The sequence below is a fragment of the Branchiostoma lanceolatum genome, chromosome 4 (assembly GCF_035083965.1).
Source record: "Branchiostoma lanceolatum isolate klBraLanc5 chromosome 4, klBraLanc5.hap2, whole genome shotgun sequence".
Taxonomy (NCBI): Eukaryota; Metazoa; Chordata; class Leptocardii; order Amphioxiformes; family Branchiostomatidae; genus Branchiostoma; species Branchiostoma lanceolatum.
Window position 1 is genome coordinate 3,814,800 of NC_089725.1, and position 20,738 is coordinate 3,835,537.

At 39.5% G+C, this 20,738-nt stretch overlaps 1 protein-coding gene across 50 annotated transcripts in view; it reads right to left on the reverse strand.

Moving 5' to 3' along the window:
- Nucleotides 1-20,738, reverse strand: part of LOC136432262 (muscle-specific protein 300 kDa-like) — a 55,152-nt gene that overhangs the window by 5,144 nt on the left and 29,270 nt on the right. Inside the window, exons 18-52 of one of the 50 annotated variants that reach the window (XM_066423361.1) lie at nucleotides 19,681-19,848; nucleotides 19,298-19,420; nucleotides 18,637-18,771; nucleotides 18,065-18,229; nucleotides 17,225-17,425; nucleotides 16,870-16,926; nucleotides 16,566-16,625; nucleotides 16,190-16,243; nucleotides 15,652-15,723; nucleotides 15,001-15,072; nucleotides 14,480-14,563; nucleotides 13,859-13,957; nucleotides 13,312-13,401; nucleotides 12,829-12,909; nucleotides 12,381-12,461; nucleotides 11,837-11,911; nucleotides 11,339-11,416; nucleotides 11,080-11,166; nucleotides 10,703-10,756; nucleotides 8,555-8,677; nucleotides 8,298-8,327; nucleotides 7,974-7,997; nucleotides 7,655-7,747; nucleotides 7,011-7,106; nucleotides 5,337-5,449; nucleotides 4,496-4,625; nucleotides 4,129-4,275; nucleotides 3,841-4,011; nucleotides 3,295-3,447; nucleotides 2,997-3,188; nucleotides 2,220-2,411; nucleotides 1,835-1,960; nucleotides 1,525-1,674; nucleotides 1,089-1,253; nucleotides 474-668 (exon numbers count right to left, since the gene is read on the reverse strand). In XM_066423361.1, coding sequence (XP_066279458.1) covers nucleotides 474-668; nucleotides 1,089-1,253; nucleotides 1,525-1,674; nucleotides 1,835-1,960; nucleotides 2,220-2,411; nucleotides 2,997-3,188; nucleotides 3,295-3,447; nucleotides 3,841-4,011; nucleotides 4,129-4,275; nucleotides 4,496-4,625; nucleotides 5,337-5,449; nucleotides 7,011-7,106; nucleotides 7,655-7,747; nucleotides 7,974-7,997; nucleotides 8,298-8,327; nucleotides 8,555-8,677; nucleotides 10,703-10,756; nucleotides 11,080-11,166; nucleotides 11,339-11,416; nucleotides 11,837-11,911; nucleotides 12,381-12,461; nucleotides 12,829-12,909; nucleotides 13,312-13,401; nucleotides 13,859-13,957; nucleotides 14,480-14,563; nucleotides 15,001-15,072; nucleotides 15,652-15,723; nucleotides 16,190-16,243; nucleotides 16,566-16,625; nucleotides 16,870-16,926; nucleotides 17,225-17,425; nucleotides 18,065-18,229; nucleotides 18,637-18,771; nucleotides 19,298-19,420; nucleotides 19,681-19,848 — 3,936 coding nt within the window. The remainder of the gene's footprint in view (nucleotides 1-473; nucleotides 669-1,088; nucleotides 1,254-1,524; nucleotides 1,675-1,834; nucleotides 1,961-2,219; nucleotides 2,412-2,996; nucleotides 3,189-3,294; nucleotides 3,448-3,840; nucleotides 4,012-4,128; nucleotides 4,276-4,495; nucleotides 4,626-5,336; nucleotides 5,450-7,010; nucleotides 7,107-7,654; nucleotides 7,748-7,973; nucleotides 7,998-8,297; nucleotides 8,328-8,554; nucleotides 8,678-10,702; nucleotides 10,757-11,079; nucleotides 11,167-11,338; nucleotides 11,417-11,836; nucleotides 11,912-12,380; nucleotides 12,462-12,828; nucleotides 12,910-13,311; nucleotides 13,402-13,858; nucleotides 13,958-14,479; nucleotides 14,564-15,000; nucleotides 15,073-15,651; nucleotides 15,724-16,189; nucleotides 16,244-16,565; nucleotides 16,626-16,869; nucleotides 16,927-17,224; nucleotides 17,426-18,064; nucleotides 18,230-18,636; nucleotides 18,772-19,297; nucleotides 19,421-19,680; nucleotides 19,849-20,738) is intronic. The other 49 variants (XM_066423362.1, XM_066423364.1, XM_066423363.1 and 46 more) reach the window with 49 other exon arrangements.

The window sequence follows — 20,738 nt, forward strand, 5'->3', positions numbered from 1 at the left end:
GGCATTACACTCAGTTAACTACTGTATGTGGGCAAGCTTATTAGACTTGGGAACCTATGTGACTATATTTGTTTGCAAAGATCCCTTGGCTAGTACTTTATAGTTGAGAATTCAAGAAAGACAATGGATTAAACCCTGCAACAGAGGTGACAAAAGGTGACTGTGTGCACAAGGTTGAGAAACATGCAGACTAGTGACGTTCAATAAACAAAAAAGTTAATTGTTCCTTAAAGTTACTCTAACAGATGGAACGGCTACCTTGAATTGGTCAGAAATGATGCATGTGCAATAAAAATCCAAGGCATGCAGTATACAAAAAAAATGTACTGCATGCTACATGTATGTTTCTCTTATACATGTCATTCTCACCAAAACTAAAATGGAAATATAACTAAACCTTGAGAACTGAAAAAGAATTTAAAGTTTAAGGGCCATGCAGAAAACAGCTCTCTATAAACTACTACTGGTCATACCTCCAGTTGTCCCTCCACATTCTGCTTGGCTGCATTCAGCTCTTCCTGGTAGAGTCCGAAGTCGTGGCGAAGAGATTCCACTTGCTCGATGATGATTGGCTTGCCGTCAGATGATGTGTTGTCCATGGTGACGTCAGCCTTCTCCGAGGTGTTATTTATCTTGATTTCTCCTCTCTTCTTGGTCAGCATGAGGAGCTAATTGTTGAATATAAACACATGAGAGCTCTATTCTATTCTCTCTAGTCCGGGCAAGCCGATCAACATGATGATGATGAGAGCTCTATTCTAATTAGGCATTAGATATATGACATCAGATGTCCAATGATGGAGTAATATGTACCATAAGTAAGTTATTGTACAGTAAACCTGTCTTTGTGGTCATTAAATGGCCACATCCATTTATCACATTTGTTATAATCACATAATTCAACTGACAATCAAGTAGGGAGGTAAAAACATAAATGATGATATGATGTTGTAATATCAATATATTCATGATCACAGTTTTGGCCAACCCTTGTACAAATCATATAAAAAATAAGAAAACCTGTCATTAGCAATTGGTCTTCTCATTTTCTGCATTGATGTACCAAATGATTACAAAATTGGTCTCACATTGATGTTAGCATGATGCTCCTCCAGTTCCTTCCAGTCTGTTGTGGGCCGCTGAGCTTCCTTCAGCTTCTCCCTCTGCTGCCTCAGCCACTCGGAGGCCTCGTCGTAAAACTCATCGTACTGGCCGTGGTCCACCACATGCTCCTCGCACTTCTTTGTTATGTCCTATTAGTCAGACCAGGAAAGTAGATTTGTCATTGATAGAAGCAAATTCCCACGAATACCAGTGCTGAATAACTCAAACCTTAAAAACAATTCTAAAAGACTTAAGAACTGTTCAGCTGACTTCAAACTATTGGAAACTGTAACCTGCAGACCAATTGTTTTTTTTATCATACAAATCTATGTCTTGACGGTGCATATATCTAATATCCTGTCAACAGATTCGGACCTATGTCATAAACGTAAGAGTGAAGTATACCCATATCATACTTACGTCACATTCTATCTTCAGTGCGCTGTAGCGGTCATTGATCTGTTCCAGCTGCCTGACAAGCTCTGGGTTCTGGCTGAGGTTCACCTCCCTAGCCTTGGAGTTCACCTCATCAAACTTCCAGCGGTGGGAAGCAATCTCATTGGCGAAACTCTGCAGGAAAAAGATCAGGTCAAATGTGAAGTTTTATCATAATCTGCAATTAACAATTCTACAGGAAAAACCATCCCAAAAGGTCAAAGATGAATCAATTTTTCGAATTTGAATCTAGCGTTCGGTCAATTTTGAATGGAGTGAATGGAAGACTACATACCTCAAATTTGTCTCTTTGTGCCTTCTTGCTATATATGTCCATCTGCAGATCATACTGGGCTTTCAGCAGTCGTTCCTCCTTGTCCAGCCACTTCTGAAGAGGGTCCAAGTTACGGCGGCCAAAGTCCTACAAGGACATATGTCAAAATTACCGTCATGTACATGACAACAAATCTTTAACCTTCTCCCTGCTGCCTAACCCCGTCACCAATACAAGTAAAGCCAAACAGCTGCTAGTCTGTGTGCTAAAGGTTAAAGAATTTCAACAGCAGAGAAAAAAACACTGCCAGTAATTCAAACTCTGCCTTTGTAGCATGTCCATCTTCTATCTGCAGTCAAATGAGCATAAAGTGCCAAGTTGCCAAAACATCACAAGCTTAATGTACCTGGTTTGCCTTAAAGCTGTCCAGCTTGCGTCTTCCCTCCACAGCTAGTTTTTTGGCCTCCTCAATGCCGTCCTTGTTCCTCTGCACCAGCCTCTCCACCAGAGAGATGGGGACATTCTGGTTCAGGTCCTGCAGCCGCTTGGCCCGGTTGTTCAGCTTAGTCCACTGGTTCTCACGGTCAATTATCTCATCCTGTGGAGTAGAGGAGACCTCAGTTTTGCTTTGTTCCCCCATTGACTAAGTTAAGTTAAAATGTGTTGTAAACATTTGGCGAGTGATTAGATATATATGACCTCTGGCACAGGTCTGACTGTTACTGTTACTGTTACTGTTACAGTAACAGTAACTGAATCAGTCATCACTCAGGCACTGTTACAGTAACAGTCAAACTTGTTCCAGTGGTTTTTCTGTACATATAGTGTAGGCTATTATTTGGTGGTCCCTCAGAATTATTTCTCTCATAATTGACTCAAGAAATAAGAAAATTCAATCTATATTGGCCATGTGTCTAATGTGACCATGTCCCTCGAGTTGTCACTATATTAGATAGGTTGAAAATTTACCTGAAACTTCTAAGGGGAAAATATAGGATAAATTCACAATAGGAAAGGCTGTTACCATGTCCCATTTGGAAGTCGTATGGAAGACATTAAATTATGACTTCTCTTACAGTGCTGCTATAATTGTACCATTATCATCTTCATGGCATCAATTGTGACACATTCATTTAGTTGTGTACCCATTGATTTGGTATTTTCAGTGAAACATCTAACCTACCTGGAACAGATCTAGCCTCCTCTGCATGTCAGGCACTTCGCTGGCGTCGCTGATGCTGTACAGCTTCTTGCGAAGGTCTTCCACAGGGCCATTGAACCAGTCCTCGAAGTCACTGTTGATGTTGTACATCTCATCCCAGATGTTCTCCATGTTTCGCAGCACATCCTTGTTGTCGTGCAGCTTCTCACTCACCTAGATATCATTTAACAGTTTATATTTGGCTCAAAGCCTGATGTGTCATGAAGCAATAATTTCTGACCTGGTTAAAAAGTCTTCCTCTATTGATTTTCAGCCTTACCTCGATCCACCTGTGTGAGGTGTGGTCCATCTCTTTACGAATCTCAGTGGTCTTCCACAGGTTGGATGACCTGAGATCCTGCACCAGCTCAGTCCCTCTCTTACTCATCAGGTCCAGCTTGGGCATGTTATTGGAGAGCTCACCCTCTGCATTCTGTCATGGGAGATGAAAATATCAAAAGCTTAATACAGTGCTTAACCTTTGTCCAACACAAAGATATTTACGGATCAAACTTTCAAAAACCACTGTCGCCTTCTTCAGGATCAATAATGACCAAACGTAAACTCGCAAGAGCTACAGACATGTGACTTTATTGACATGTGTCCTGATGCATATGGCCTCCCTAATACCTCTCATAAAGTAGTCCTGTTCAGTATCCAATATTCTGACTTTGTCCAGTGAAACGGTATGGCCCGGAATATATCAAGAGCTTGTAAATACCTGAGTGTACATGTAAAACTTTAGATTTGTATTTTCTTTCTAAATCACCATATATTTATCTTGACTAAAAAGATTTCAAATCTACTGGCATTGTGTATGGCTGACCTCATGCTTGTCCAGCTGACTGGCAATGTCAGCCGGCCTTTGGCAGATCCTACTCCTCAGCACCAGCTCTGCCCTGTCAATGCACTTGTGGGTCTTCTCCTTGCACTCATAGAAGTCGTTGACCCTTGTAAGGAGGTCCTCATGATCCTGTTTTGCTCGTCGCAAGTGCTCCTGCCAGAAGAAGAAGTACTCCGTGTCACCAAGTGCAAACAGGTTGTTAAGCCATGAAACAATTAATAATCCGTGCCTCTTTTACTTCATACATTACTTAACACAACTACCACCTACCTCAGTTTCATCTTGCGTCCTCTCTACATAGGCGATGTCTCCAACAATGTCCTCTTTCTTATGAGGCATTTCCCTCTCCAGCCAACTGCCCATGTCCTTCAGCTCAGGGGTCTCACCTCTGTTTTGTACCAGCTCACGATCTAGACGCTACAAGGGGCACACAGCAAACATTTCTTCATTGATCTACTTTCTAAGGATAGTCTTTAAACCTATTTTGGAGCACAAAGTGTTGAATGGCTTGTGATTTCTTTTTTAAGTAAATCATGTGATACAATGCTTTAGGACTAACCAACCAATAGATACTGTGTGTTGTATTGTTATACTGACATAAAGATGTGCCATTTCACCATTATTCATTCCCACCTACCTCAAACAATCGATCCCTTTCCCTGACGTTAGGTGGGGTGATTTCCAACTGCTCCTCCCCGTCCAGGGTGTCATCAATCTGGGTGCACTCCTGCAGCATGGCCTCCTTCTTCTCAAAGAACTGCTTCCACCTGTGGCAAGGAGAGGGGAATACAAGGAACTTCATTAATCAAAACGTTCAACTATCAGTCACACCTAGCTGCAGTGTGAAGTAGAACAAGTCAGTATTGCCCTGCAACTGGTGATAGATGTTCACCAAAATGATGGCTTAAGATAAGAACACTTGGCAATATATAGAACTTTCTAATCCAGTTGCAACTATTGTCTTCCATAATTTTTGTTGGGGGGGGGGGGGGTCTTTGGGTGCAAGTACATGTTTACTAAGTCAATCCATTGTAGACCTAAATGAAATAAATAAGACATTTCATTTGGGGAAAGATATGGGTCATGACTAAGGAATTATTTTCTCAGCAGCTACCATAATGATTGCAACATAGTGCCCATAAGGCACATGATAGTGCCCCTACTTATCATTTGAACATTGCAGCTAAACGAAGTCAACATTATTATACTGTTTGACAGAAGTTTTCTCTTACTACCCCTTCTTTGAGTTTTTACATAAGGACTGCCCATGTACTCTTAATGCAATCGCAAACATACTAAATGTAAAACTACTAAAAGTGTAACCGGATTACAGAGTTTTTGATAATATATAGTATTACATTGTAGTATCAACATTGTACATGTACATGTTTACTTTCTCATAAGCCTATGAAAGAATAGTCATGATGACTCTCAATAGAACAGTCACTCAATCAATTCACATGCAAACATTTTCATACCTGTGTGCCCGCTCAATCTCCTCTGGCCTTGTTTTCCAGGAGCCTGTTCCGCTGCCACCTTTGCCCTGTTGAATGATGGTATTTTGCTCATACTCATTGATCACGACGTTGGTCTGTGTGACGTGGACAAAACAGGAGTTAGGGTCAAGAAGTTGGTCAACCTGTTCCCAACCATAATCATGGGAAGGACAATCATGGCCAGTGCATTTTAAAAGAACACAGTGTGACAAATTCAATCATTACAAACATCCAAGAGCAATTTTGTTTAGTATCAATTCTTGATGTTTCCAATCCTGCCTTAAGAACTTGTTTAATCATTTAAGAAATGAAAGGTCCAATCAGGTGTGCACTGTCATGACGGGATTTCCCACAAATGTGTCAGGCCAGGTTTCCAGCAAAAATGACCCATACCTGTTTTGTGGTAACATCTCTTTCAGAGAAAGCATTATTGGTTATTCTCTTTTTGCAGTGCCACCAAAAAGCATGGTGTCTTGGGAAAGAAGAATATTAAGCTATATGCATGACTTAAACAGCTGCAAGCAGAATCGGCTGCAGAACGCACTTGTCCGGGGAAGGCTACAAGTGCCACAGTTGAGGAGAAAATGGGTTAATGCAAAATAATGCTTACTACTTCAGAAAAGCTTTGAGTTTGTAGTATTAGCAAGTACTGTTGCTTATTCAGTTTGAAGACAGGTGCATAGGTAGCAGTTGTACTCAATGCTTAGTGGCAAACACTGTAATACTGAGTGTGTCAAGTTGCAGCTTATAGGTCAACCAAAGCAAGAAAGAGAACCTGCAAATAGAAGGAATACTGCAAAATACATGTAGTGTAAGTTGTTATCGTTAGTGTTAAAACTATTGCAGCAGCAACCTATTACATTAATGCACATAGAGTGAAGGAGATAAAGTGTAGGGTCAGCGCTGATCAGGACAAAAGAAATGTTACCAAACATCAAAACAGGACAGGGACACCTGTTCCTGTGAAAAATAAACAAAGGTGAAGAAACATGATAACATATAAGGTATAAGCAAACACAAAGTCAATGGAGCCGTATAAGGCTCGATGGAAACAGCTAACAGTTAATAATATGAACTTAAGAAGCAGATATACCAGGTGCAAAAAAACCTAAGTGCTCAATTCTATGTGGGGTATCTTTTGCTACATATAGAAAAAGCAGATAGTGATAGCCGTTTTGCATTCTAGTATGCTAGATGCGGCAAGAGACAAGCAAGCTGTCCCAGGTTACATCCTTCATCACATAGATCAGGACGCATCCCTAGGTTTCTACAACTCTACGCAACTCAACCCCCTGAGCTTCAAGGTATAATGCAAGAGTATGCTACGCCTTTTTACTTAAAGATGCCCAACAGATCCAAGTTTCTGGAAGGCTTACTGCTGGCACTACCTTTGGCAGGAATATTGAAAGTTAGTATGAATAGAAAGATAAAAAAGATGGGAAAATGACCAGGTTCATGTTAATCTATGTGTAATTATGATGGAAGATAGGGTGGAGTGGAGGAAGCTTTCAAGTTTGGTTCGAGCGGGAGCTCGACCAAAGTAGTAAGTAAGATATGGTAATTATCCACTACTTTGAGATCAGCAAACTAACTAGAATAGAATGTAAAGAGAAGTTTAGTTGAAGTTAAAAGTAATGAATTGTGAATAACATCCACCTCGTGAATATTGATTTGCTGACCACCACCAGTTCCATTATAGCCATCACGGCCTCCAACGACTTGTCCTGGTCCATAGCCATCTCCACCACCCGTCTAGGATTAAACAATCACGCAGACATTATGAGTTAGCTGGGAAAATACAGCCAATATCATTGCTTACATGTACTTGTAACCCTACTGAGACCAGTTAAAGTATTACAAGACTTACATAAGGACAAACAGTGTACTATGCTTCCTTCAAACCTCTTTTATTAGGTCACGTGACGACCCCTTAATGAAGAGCTGAAGAAGAATGGTGGACACCATTCGAAAGCTACGCAAGCTTCTGCATTAAAGTTGTGAGTTAACTCAGGTCTAATTCCTCTTATCTTAATTCAAATTTCTTAAAAGCTATCAGATCTGATTATTCATTGAAAAGGGAATAATTCGACATATAGCAAATAAGAATGTTCTAAGAGTTGCTTTACTGGATAGAATCAAAGAGACAGACTGAGTTTGATTTGATTAAAGAGTAAAGTCTGTAACATTGAAAACCATTCATACTACAAAAATGTTGTGTGCTGGGACAGAAGGAAATATATCTGGCCAGGGGTACATCTACATAGTTGTAGGGGTGGGGATAAGGATATGGGATTGGCAACCTGTGCGGCACCATCTCCAGATCGCTGCTGGCCATCCCTGTCTCTCATCGGCATGTCATCGTCTTCACCTCCACGGCCCTTCATCCCAGAAATCTGAGTGTTTGTGTGTGACATTGTGTTAGTCTAACATTGTTAGCCATTATCTACATCACAGACCAACATCAACTGCACTTTTGTAGGAGACAAGAAATGACACAAACAGCAGGTTGGCAGAGTAGACTGAATTCACACAATGAAGACATGGGCAACACACAGTTACTATAGACACAACTTCACAGTACAAATACATAAGGAGGAAGTAATTGTTTTGTGTCCATACGTTTTGATCCATGGGGTTCAGGATCTGTGTCCAGACATGTAGGCAAGACAACATGAATGTAAGAGTAGGAACATGCATGTCTTGGGTGGACAACACATACACAGAAAAACACCAGTCACAACATGAAATCTCATGTCAGAACAGTTACACGTCAGACAAAGAAATAGAGAGACGTCAACAGCACACCTTGGGTTAAGACATTGCTGTGTCCTACACAATATAAAAGCCACTTATATGAAGCTTAACCGATTATTCTATTTTCAGGAGACACTAAATATTTTCAACTGGACTGTAACAGTAACTGTACAGAACACTGAACAGTACCTTCATGTAATATCCTTTGTACCAAGAGGACTTGGCGTGTGTGGGACAATGGGAAGACAAAAATGTGACCCTTAGTAAGATGATGTGCAAGTTATCACAGAATGTGAAAAATGTCACACAACATGCAGTTCTATCATAAATTATATACTTATTACATTCACACCACGTAATGATAAATGACAAGGAGTGCAGAGGAAGAAAAGGGAAGGAAATAGTGAGAACCAGTCAGACTACGTAGATGAAGTTTCTAAAGGCACCTTGTCTGGCGACACAACAATAGCATCTCCTTCTGTCTCAGACACAACTATGGTTATGGGTGATGCAGTGTTGGTGGGTTCACTACTCAGGCTATATTTCGTCTCTGGGTGTGTTGGTGTCTGCTTCAATCCATAGCAGCAGGAAACACAAAATATTTTCTCTTAGAATTAACCAGGCAACAAGCAGCTTCAACTCAAGTAGAAAAAATCATTACATTCAGCAAAAAAAGAAAAGTTTTGATTAGTAGAGATGGGACCTATCAACAATAGAGAAAATTTTCTTCCTTTTTTTACCTCTAGGTCGGGGGCAAATCTGACATGCATGTCCTTTCTGTCACTGTTACGGCCAGGAGGGCTGTATGGCTATCACAATCCAATGCAGCATGCAGGAAGACATGAAACTTATTACAGAATCAATCACTGTACTCCAAATTTTAGCTATGTATCAAAAACTTTTATCCTTAATCTTGACACTGCACTTAATTAATTGAACTTGAAATTGATTAGTTCCAACTCAGTTGCTAGCACAGTAGAAGGTATTATGTTGATTCTAACAGAGCATACTACACATCCAATAAAAAAAGTTTTCAAAACGTATTCATGCCTCCAGCAATTGGTAGAATAAAGAAAACAATGCATGCCCAAGAGAGCAAATGTGGATGAAATACACAGTCATGCTAATTAATATCAGAATGTAGAGTAGTGGTGGGTGCATAACTGGACAGCTTGTATTATGTACCTGTATGTAGAGTGTGGAAGTGTAACGAGGTTTGTGGTTTTCATTTGAAGGGCAAGGGTGGTGTTGCTGTAATGGTGTGCAAGTTGCGCAAGTTGGGATTATCCCATTGAAACAAAGCACAAGATCATTGATTAACATTTAAAGATATTGTGAAAATCAAAATTAAATTAACATGATAGAAGAAACAAATCTAACAGTTGAGACAGGTATGAATGTTATATGTTGATGATTGTGTATTCACATGCAGCAAAATGTATCCTACTCATTGAATGTGAGGCATTGAAGAGGAAGAAGAAACGAAACATGAAACAAACATGCCATTTTGCCTTTGAAAAAGATGCTGTTTTCTTAACCAAGTGAAATCTGACACAATTTGAGTTAAACTTCCAAGCCATCTGCAAGACCTTATTTTCTATATTAAGTATTATTGATCATAGCTATAAGTTAGACTTGAGTTTGTACCTGTTGTCGAAACAACTGTCCAGTAGAATACCCAATAGCAGAACAGCACAAAAGAAGTAATGAGATTAAAACAAATCATGTAAGTCATGAACAAGCTGGTAAAAATGATGACAGGCAGCTGGAAAGTGAACGTTGATGGAATTTCTTGTACTTGAACAGTAAGAGAACAACAATGAAAAATTCATTTTTGGTTACTAGCATACGATGTACCTCATTGAGTTTAGCTGATATGTCTTTCCTATCTAGGCTGGCTTCTGGTCTGTGTTGTAGTGTCGGCTACAATTAAGATGGAGGGGGACATACACATGTAGGACAGATAGAACAGAAATACTCAAACATACACCACACATGTGTGTATATAATAGATGTAGTTGACTGTACAAATATGAGCAGCAAATGGTGACAGAGTCATATAGCAGCATTGGGTATTCAAGTCAAAGTATAATTCATCATGTGTTAACAAGTCACTGATGAAACCTATGATACTGCCTATTACATGTACTAACAGATGTGTAACTGTTACAGTTGTTTTACAAGTCTGGGCAATTGAAAGACCAGGCTTGCATGACATATTGGCAAATAAAATGACTACACGACGAGCAATGACTACCTCACACACAGAGGTGGGATGGACGTTTCCATGATGTGAAATGCCTGCGAACCCTGGGTATGGGGGTGGCTGAAGGGGGCACCACGCAGCATTGTGTGCAGAGAGAAAAGCATTCAGCAAAGGCTTGTACAGTGAAACTACAAAGCTGAGTTTCAATTGAAGAATTGAAACTTTAAGTTATATTAATGATGACAGACGTGAGGCATATGATGACAGGGAATGGCACACTGATTTCCACAAAGAACAGCAGTCACTATTTTTTGGGGTAACTCAAGAAAGGCACAGCAGAAAGCCAGTAGAAAAAGAACCACGACAATAAAGTATCCCAGCGTGATACCTTATGAGTAGGATAGCTATCACTTCTCCATCTGTCCTGACTCACTGCATGAGGCTATGTAAAGGTTGAGCAACAGGAGAAAAGACAAGGAAGATATTAGAAAATGCCCAACAGTCTGTTCTTGGTGAATTTTTGGTATTTCTATACATCAATCAAGTTAGACTCAAAGAGTTGCTGCATTCGACCTTAAAGATTTGTGATATGTGTATTCTCTAATAATATTAATAGTAATATAAGCATAATATTTTTTTCTTTCTAATGGTAACAGTTACTGTTCAGTAATACTTCTTGGCCAAGAACAAAGGGCCTTTAAGAACTGCCTGTATCCTTGCAGCTATCATTCTTGTGACAGAAGACAGGTTAGTATGCCCCAGTACCTGTACTTTTGGGATAATGGTAGCAAAGATGGTAGCATCACTGGCACCACTAGCACCACCACCACCACTGTCAGTAGTGTCAGGTAACTACAGAACAAGCAAAACAAAACATAAAGCTGCTGCTTCCATGCAAAAGTAAACAAAATCAGCACATGAAAAAAAAATCATTCAAGGAAAAGAAGGCAAAATATTATCCCACTGCAATCTAAAACTACCAACTTCTATAAGCTATTAAAAAATAATAGGTGACTAAAGGCACCTGCTGGGTAGCATCTCCAGATGAGGCACCATTGTATCCGGCACCTAAATTATCTGGACGTCCAGCCTCTCTGGTTTGCTAGTAGCCACACACAAAGGGAACACACATGGGAATGTTAGTAAGGGTAAGATGATACATTTTCTTCACATGTTCAAACACTAAGGATACAAAATTTAATACCTTTCATACCTTTGATGTAATGATCATGGTTAGTAGCTAATATTGAACATTAAAAGGCCACGATGAGACAACTGAAATGAAAACTATATCTCCCAAATTAGGATAGAAAATTAATGTAAAAATTTAAAAAAAGCTGGCATGTGAGGTGCTTAGGCATGACTTATTAGTTGTGCAATGGTCCATCTCTTTTTGTTTCTTAAACTCTGTGAATCGCTGACAGAAAGGCCTTGAAATTGTGCTAGTTCTAGATCTGATACTCAAGTGTGGTAGGAAGGGCACAGTGACACAGCAAAGACAAAAAGCAGCAAGCAGAGGCACCTGTTTATCTGCCATATCTGTAATGCTGCTGTCTGCTTCAGCCTCAATTTTTTCTTGCTTTTCTTCAGCAGGTGGCTACCAGTGCAAAAAAAATCAATCAGCATCATGCATGCATAACTAATCTTAAAAGGTTTTGAAATTAGCAAGCAAAATTGTATTACTCAAACTAGGCAGTGTAGCTTGCTGCAAGTTGAACATTATGCATGTATTGAAAAAAGCCTTGTAGAAAGAATTGTTCTAAGGGGAAAAGCTTTTACAGATAAAGATGGCTAATGATTGAAAGTACCAATCAGCATACATCTATGATGAAGAAGAACTGAAGGCAATGTACTCAGAGATGGGTGTAGGAAGAGCAGCTATACTTTAAATGTCATCAGAAACTCTACATTCAATACAAAAAGTGTTTCCAATCATGTATGTACAGGAAGAACATAGCAGTTACTCTTACTAAAATTATCATGGTAAACTGCTTTAAAAGATGGCATCTTGTAACATAGGAAGGCAGGGAGAGGGACAGGGTCACTCAAACAGCTGGCAGAAGCACCTGATCACTTGCTGGGACCGGAGCACTGCTTTCAGTGTCTTCAGCTTTAACACTTTCCTGCTCTTCTTGTTCAAAAGGAGTCTAGTAAATTACATAGGGGACACAATTAGCTTCAGAACATTGTATGCCTGTTTGAGGTTTACATTTATGTTGGACAAGTACCATGCTAATTAGTCATAAGGGAGGCTGAGCTTCACTACGTCTGTGCACAAAATGTTTTAAGGGTAAATTAATTTAAAAGCTTTTACATGATGAAGATGGCAATCATTAAAGTGACCAATTAACAAGTACGATGAAGAAGGAGGAGATCCACTCCAGAGACAAGTTGGAAGTAGGAAGAGCAGCTATTTGTTGGTAATTAGAAACTCTACATTCAATTATACAAGATGGTATCTGGTAACATAGGAGGGCTGAGGGAGAGGGTCACTCAAACAGCTGGCAAAAGCACCTGATCACTTGCTGGGACCGGAGCACTGCTTTCAGTGTCTTCAGCTTTAACACTTTCCTGCTCTTCTTGTTCAACAGGAGTCTAGTAAATTACATAGGGGACACAATTAGCTTCAGAACATTGTATGCCTGAATTTTACATAATGCTGATCTCTTCCAGCATGGTAGGGAATGCAGACAGAGTGACAACAAATTATTTTGTACACTGTACACTCATATTACACAGTCATGTATGTAGTAAAATAATTTTTTTTAAATGCCTCAGGGTCTATAGGTAGTCTGGTATCTCTCATATGCAGCATTTATTTCATTAAGATAAAAAATATATATGGCTGTGTGATATTGTAAATTTCAACTCTATAGTGTGATGGAGTTTCACACATTTGGAGATTTGAATGACAAACACCATATTCCGGCAGTTTGGTAGGAAAGAAATACATTTTGTAGGGGCAGTGAGGATTTGAAGCTGACAGAAACTCAGCACCTGATTACTGGGCAGGACTGTTGGAGCACTGCTCTCTGCAGCAACAGCAACAGCTTCAACTTTTTCTTGCTTTTCTTCTGGTTTGGGTTGCTAGCAAAGCATTAAGGAGGATACAAATTGAATAAGCACCGTGCAACAATTAAATGTGCCAGCATGAGTGCTACTCAAAGAACTACACAAGTCATGCATTTAAATAACTCTTCAAACATACAGGGTTTAAGAAGATTCAAAATGATACATTTAGGTACTGATCATGACCACAAACCATGTATAAGCAAGGTGTGTCTTCTAATTCAAAAGATACACATTAACAATAATCTAAACTGTTTCTAAATGGAGGAGGAAATAATAACCTCTGAGTCATTAGAATAAATTTTGAGGCAGATTTTCTATGGAACATCTGGATGGTAATGAATATTGAGAACATTGAAGATGATATCAAGTAAAGATGATGAGTGAAGAATATGAAAGGCATATTCCTAAATATGCATAAAAAACTACTGTTACGTTAACTAAAAGTGGACAGCAAAGCTTTAAGCAGAAGCACCTGATCTTCTGCTGGGACTGTATCACTGCTTTCAACAGCAACAGTCACGGCATCAGCCATGGGTACAACTTTTTCCTGCTTTTCTTCTTTGGGTGGCTGCTAGCAAAGCATTAAAGATATTAGGGACATAATGAGCATTATATGGCTGAGCTAATTACATAATGGCATTATCAAACAAAAAAGCTAAATGAGGTGAAAGAGGCCAGGTGAAAGCAGTTATGCTAAGTATACATGTACATGTATGAATGCTTAATTCCATGATGAGCTGAGGATTGATGCTCATGTCACGATGGTTTAGCATGTATCTAAAATTCATTTACAGGTTATGAGATGTTTCCCAATGAAACCAATTTAGGCTTCTTCACTTTGTTTTGCGGAAGGATACTCCCAAAATTCCCTACAGCGTACAGGTATTAAAAAACCTGCACACATAGGGTATATATGGTACAGTATAGACTATGGGGTTTAGCTAGCTATAGTATACATAAATTTCACTTGTTTAAGAGTATAAGACCATAAATCCGATATTTGAACAGGTTGTTTTGACATATTGAAGGGAAAACACCCAATATACACAGAGCATAGAGCATAATGATGAAGCAGGTTAAGCAACTGAAGCACCTGATCAAGTGGAGTGTCTGAAGCACTGCTTTCAGCATCAGCATCAGCACCACCTTTTTCCTGCTTCTCATCTTCCACAGGATGCTGGCAAAGCATTTAAATGGAAACAAAGCATGGCATGCACATTAACACCATAAGTATCTACAGGCACTTAAGCTTGGCATAAAAATTTGTCTATTGACTAAAGCATATACTATTAGTCTAAGAGGAAATGCTGCAAAAGCTGCTTATCATTTAAGCATGCCCAAGCTAGCACTTAAGCACTAGAGCATCAAATTATAAAGCTAAGAATATTTAGCTCATGTATAGCATACTACATTGTTATGGTATTGCATCAAAATAGAGAATAAGAACACCAAAACATGCATTAGCAGGAATGTCCTTTTTCCATTTCAATCACAGAATCATTTAAGAGGCAATAGATGATGAACTATATTATATAAAAAAAATTACCTAATAGTTGATATAATTATGTCAGAGGACAAAGAGAGTACAGGGAAGGTACATGACTAGAAGGGCACCTGTTTGGTCCTATGGAAGGGAACACCTCCATATCTGTAACCTTTATCAGGACGCCTGTATCCCCGGGGGTACTGAGGGTCACCGAGGGGGTAAAGGAATTCAGGTAAGAACACAGAACCTTACACTCCCATGCAGATGTAGTATACCAGAAAACTACTGTTACAGTAACTGTTACATGATGTTTCCTGTGCAAGGATATTGTATGATTGTACTAAGTGAGAGGGTGAGATATTGTACACCCTTTAAGAATGTTATGATTAATAACTGTGTGTAGGCCTATCTTAAGAATGTTGTCCTACTCTCATCCTATCAATTCTTTATTTTGAATTGAAAGGAAATTAGCGTCCCTATAAAACAGTAATTGAGCACTTTAAGATGAATTATAACCTAGATGCAGAATGTGTGAGTTGATGAAGGGAGATATTGCTGTTCTCATTCAAATCCCCTCTCCAAACCACACAAAGAACTTAATAATATCATAAGACAATACAAAATGTTACATTCACGACATTCATGATGGTAATAACGGAAAGAAATACAGTCACACACAGTTGGCAAGCAAAGCCGGGAAATGCAGGCTTGAATGAACGTAAGAAACATACAGAAGAAGCTTATAGGCAAGACAGCTTGAACCATATTTAATAAGGCACCTGATAGGACAGCCTTGATGGGACGCCACCATATCTAGCGCCTCTGTCCAAAGCACCATATCTTTGAGGCTGCTGAGACAGAAAATAAACCAGAAAAAAATAAAGTACCCTTAGTATGGAAACTGTTCCTAGCAGTAGCTCAGTTCATTAATGGCTTGAAGATCGCCACCATTGGGTAACTGATGAGCGACCGAAAATCATTCATCATGATTGTTAATGATCGTTGAAAGACATAGAAGATTACTGCTGATCACTCAGAACTACAGATTTTGGGACGCTCAACAGTATCACCTCAATCTCAACTTCAGCAATGGACACATTTGAAAGAATGCCTCCTCCAACCAGAGTAACATGATGATACCACCAGCAACAGGTTTATTCTACACTACATGCATGGTTCTACAGCAGCAGTTACATAGACACCTTGCAGTTAGAAGGCCTGCCACATGATTTCCCTGCAATAATGAAATGTCAGTCAGCGAGTGGAAGGAATGACAATGTCAATCAGGGGAGGAGGGGGAGGAGTAATGATCGGCACCTGATTGAGTCCACCGTCTCCATCCAGGCTGTTGTAATCTGGTGGCTGCCGACCCTGCGATGGACAAGGGTTGTTACATCAGTAAAGAATGCTTCAAAATATAACATCACCAACATGTCTCACCTGCAGGCACGTAGCTAAGCAAGGAAAAATTATTCATGAAGGAATACAGGAGAAAAGCTTCAATCTACAGTGATTTACAACTGTTACACAAAAGCATAGTTATGATATGCAAGATGATTTATCATTTTATCCTTTGGCATGTACATGTAGGCATGACATACAAATGCTGGAATGATAATCATGCATCAAAGACTGCATTAAAACTCAGAAAGCACCATGCTAGCATACACCATCATGAAGACATGTTAGGCACCTTTCCGTATCCTTTGGGACCATAGACTCCATCAGTACCATAGCCTTTACCTCCAGGCACCTGAGATAGCACCAACACTAGGGTGTTATAATGTGATGATAAGGCTACTTTTAACAAATTTAAAAGAACTCGAAGGAAAATATCATTCTGACTCTTGTTTTTCAAATCAGTAAGATTAGTCAAAACAAAATACACAGTATATATATTTATAATATATGATATATATTTAAAAAATAGATGAAACTGTCACATCAAACCCTCAATTATACAACAAAAAGATAATGGTTAAAAGTGGTTTAGGCACCTGATGCACGTTAGTTGAAATTTGATATCCAACAGGACCTTTACTCGACTGGTCAGTCTGTGTGGTCGACCGCACAGCAGATGTAAAATGTTGGAAGGTGATCAACAAAGGAGTATAGACACAGCTTTATGATTGTTAAATTGTGAACAAAACAGTGTCAAACACCCACTACACAATATATTTTTTCTATGGAAATTAGAATGTCTATCACATATAAAGTAGACAACTTTAAGGAAATTAGATAATGTGCGCCTGCATGAAATTTCTGATATAGGAAGTACTGTATCATTTGTACACACTTCTGAATCAGAAACAATTTAATTGACATTAGTACATGCATAAATGAGGCACTCACCTTTGAATTCTTAATCTTGTCGCGCAACACAAACACCTCCTTCTTCATGCCCTCGTAGTGCTGCCTGTTATTGTTTGCGGGTTGCACCAGCGACATCTCGTCCACGCTGTACTGTACCAGCTCCTTGCTGTAGTCTTCCATGTCGTTCACGTGCCCCTCCGCTGTCGCTAGGAAGCCTTCGGGCTCCCTGTGGAACTGACCCTGGGAATGACACAGACAGTGATTATGTAACAAGCAAAGTCGTTATATCCAACGGGATTGGCCGTTCGAACATAGAACGGCCAATCCCGTTCTCCCATTTAAATAAAGCAGTAGTTTGCGAGTCTTCATCAAGCACAGACGAATCTTCTTATTCTCCGACTTCTCACATTGGTGGACTAGCGGTGGTTGCCGTTTTCGAGCGGCCAAATCTTCATCAAGCACAGACGTGTCTTCATATTATCTGACTTCTCACAAATACTTATAATAAGGAGCTGAGATTATAGCTTAGGATTGTCACTCACAGAAACTGAGTTATCAGCAACTGTCATAGTGACTATCATAGCATCAAGTGAAATGAAAAAAACTCTGGAATTCAACTTGAACGTGGATGTGAAAAACAAAGGGCTGATCAGCAACAGAAAAATCAGCACGATTAACATGAAAATAAATCATTTATGGCTCTTCTTAAGTTTACAAAAAAATTGCCATGTGATGAGACTGGCATGCATGTTTACGAAAACTGAATCGTCCTTGATATGTACAGGTCAGATAGACATTTTTAGATGAGCTTCGGAAATGACAAATCTACATGGCACAATGTAAGCACATGTAAGTCAAAGTATTTAGAGGCTGCAGTACATCATGGGTGTTCAAGAGGTCGTCCCTGTCCACTGACGGGTTTGCCAACAGCTCATATTCCCTGTCTGACTCCTTCTCCACCTTGTTGACAGTCTCCCCATACAGGTCCTGGGACTTTTGGAATTTCAGCTTCATCAGGGCAATAGGTGCTTGGTACATCACATCCTGGGAAAGGAACAATTAAGGTTTTCTTCAATATAACATGTTAAGAACAGAAATAGTGGCTATCCGATGCCTGTCCTTATTTTGTCACATTATGTCAAAAGATCTAGTTAGAGCAACTGTCCACACATTTGTGACATTTTGCCTACTGTACTATCACAATCAATTAATAGCTTTAAACAAACCAAAGCATATCTTACTCAACCAATCCAGTGTACAATACATACTTACAGATGTCAAATTTCTGTAAGTTTGCCATCAAACACTCAGGGTGTGCGTTTTTCTGAGGAACTTCAAAGCGTCATTTGAATACTCAATGACTATATGTGTGACTTGTTTGGAAGGAAAGTAATACATGATTTTTGCTAGCACATTTCATATCATATATATTCTGAGATCAGTTTCTTTACCTTCCACTTGTTTTCAATCCTGCCCATTTGGTCCTGCAGTTGTTCCTTCTCAGGGTCATTCATGTCTTCTGCGAGTCTCTCTCCACTCTGAACCAGTCCTTCCATCATATCAGAGTCCACATCTTTAAAGAACGTCTAGGGGGACAAAAGGTAACAGAACATATAATGTTAACATTGACCTTTTTGATATTTGCCTATCAGACAAAATGTAGATGTAGGCTTCAATCAAGGGTGATGGAACCAAATATAATGTAACTATTGGAACATTTAAACTTCAGGCAATATCATGTTCCATTTACTTTTTCAGCTTACCTCATGGCAAAATCTAATAATTAAAAAGATTTGGAAAAGTCAAGAACTGCTTTTCATGCTGAGGTATCTGTTAAGGGATACTTTTAGATAATAGATAATCTACAGGAATGGTGAAATGATGTAGGTCACAAAAGTAAATGATACTAATTAGATTATCATCCAAACAAGGAATCAAAATTAGCGATTAAAAAAGAAATTATAGTGAAGGAATGTTACAGCTGAAGCAAAACACACACAGCTTTACAAAATGCCTTTAGTTAGTAGGATGCAGGATGCAAGGTGGCAAATGAAGATGTTATACAAGCCTTTGCTTATATTACATGATCATTTGTTCTGGGTCAGATTCTACCTTTTCTTTCACTGGTATATGAACAGCATCAAAGTTAATACTGGGTTGGTTCTCCCACAAAAGCTGACAGTACCGATGTCTGAGGGGTGGGTCAGCTAGCTGAGGCATACTCACCACCAACATCTTGGATCCGGGGAAGCAGTGAGAGGAGGAAGAATATGACATACAATGGCTCACAGAGTATGGAATGGGTGATGTGTACATGTAGGAAGGAATAAGTCATGGAGTGTATTATGCAGACTCAGGAGCATTATTCTGCACATACTGACATACATTGTAGTCCATGATAGGGAGGGTAAATCGTAAAGTTTGATTGTTATCTTTGAATACGGTAGTTAATATTATGTTGGTGGTTAACAACGGACCCATTAAAACAGCCTTACCTCGTGGCGAGCAATCTGAATGTCCAGTGGTTGGTCACGGTCCGTCATGATGTCGTTGGCCTTGTCCAACCATGACCCGACATCATCGGTGCGTTTGTCGAAGTCCCTCCAGTTCTCGTGGATATCGTCCAGTTTGTCATCCCAGGTCAAAGACAGGGCCATGCCGTCCTGAGGAAAAGACAGTGTGCCATGTGGATATCAATGTGATCAAAACTTGCAGTGAGCAACCCTATAAAAGTGGCATCACACTTTTGTAGTCTTACATATTATAATATCAATAATTAAATCACATTTTTCATGTTAAGGGAGTCTTATCCAAATTGCCAGACAGTTTAATGCTTACTAATAGGGTATACGGTCAGGATTTTTGTGTAGTAGATAGCTCATACTGCAGGAAGTATAGTGTATTGTAGTTGTGTACGTTTGTGCCCCCTAGCAGCTTGTTTTGACTTTGATTCAAAATTTTAATACAGTAGAATCCGCTTAACTGCACCACCCATTTGTCAGCGTTTTTGGTGCAATTATCCGGCTGGTGCAGTTATACGAAATGCCCAGCTAGACCGCACCACCATGGGCGAGGGGGTGTATTATTAATCAGAAACACTAGCACAAAGAAAACAGACGAAATTATTCAGTTATTAACTTTATTTATTGACCCTTTGCTGAAAATAAAGAAATGACTACGAACCTGTTTTAAAAGATTTTGCATTCTCTCATTTTCCCATGCGATCTACCGCATTGCAACACACATTATGTTACAGGGGAGGCATTCTGAAACATTGTCATGCCACTCATGGGATAACAGTTTCTGTGTTACATTACGTAGAGTGCAGTTGTCGATTTACGTAAATCATGTACCGGCATGAAATTAGGAATTGAAACTAAAACTTGGTTACTGATTACGGGTGACCCACCCAGGACCTCCCATACAATTCCTATCAACGTAACTCTCAATGGAGACCGCCTTCTTTTGTTACTCAAAACAGTTTTAAACATATTGGCGGTATTGCGCCTTTACGCCGGCAGGTATCGGCTCATTTGTACCGCGTGTGCCGATT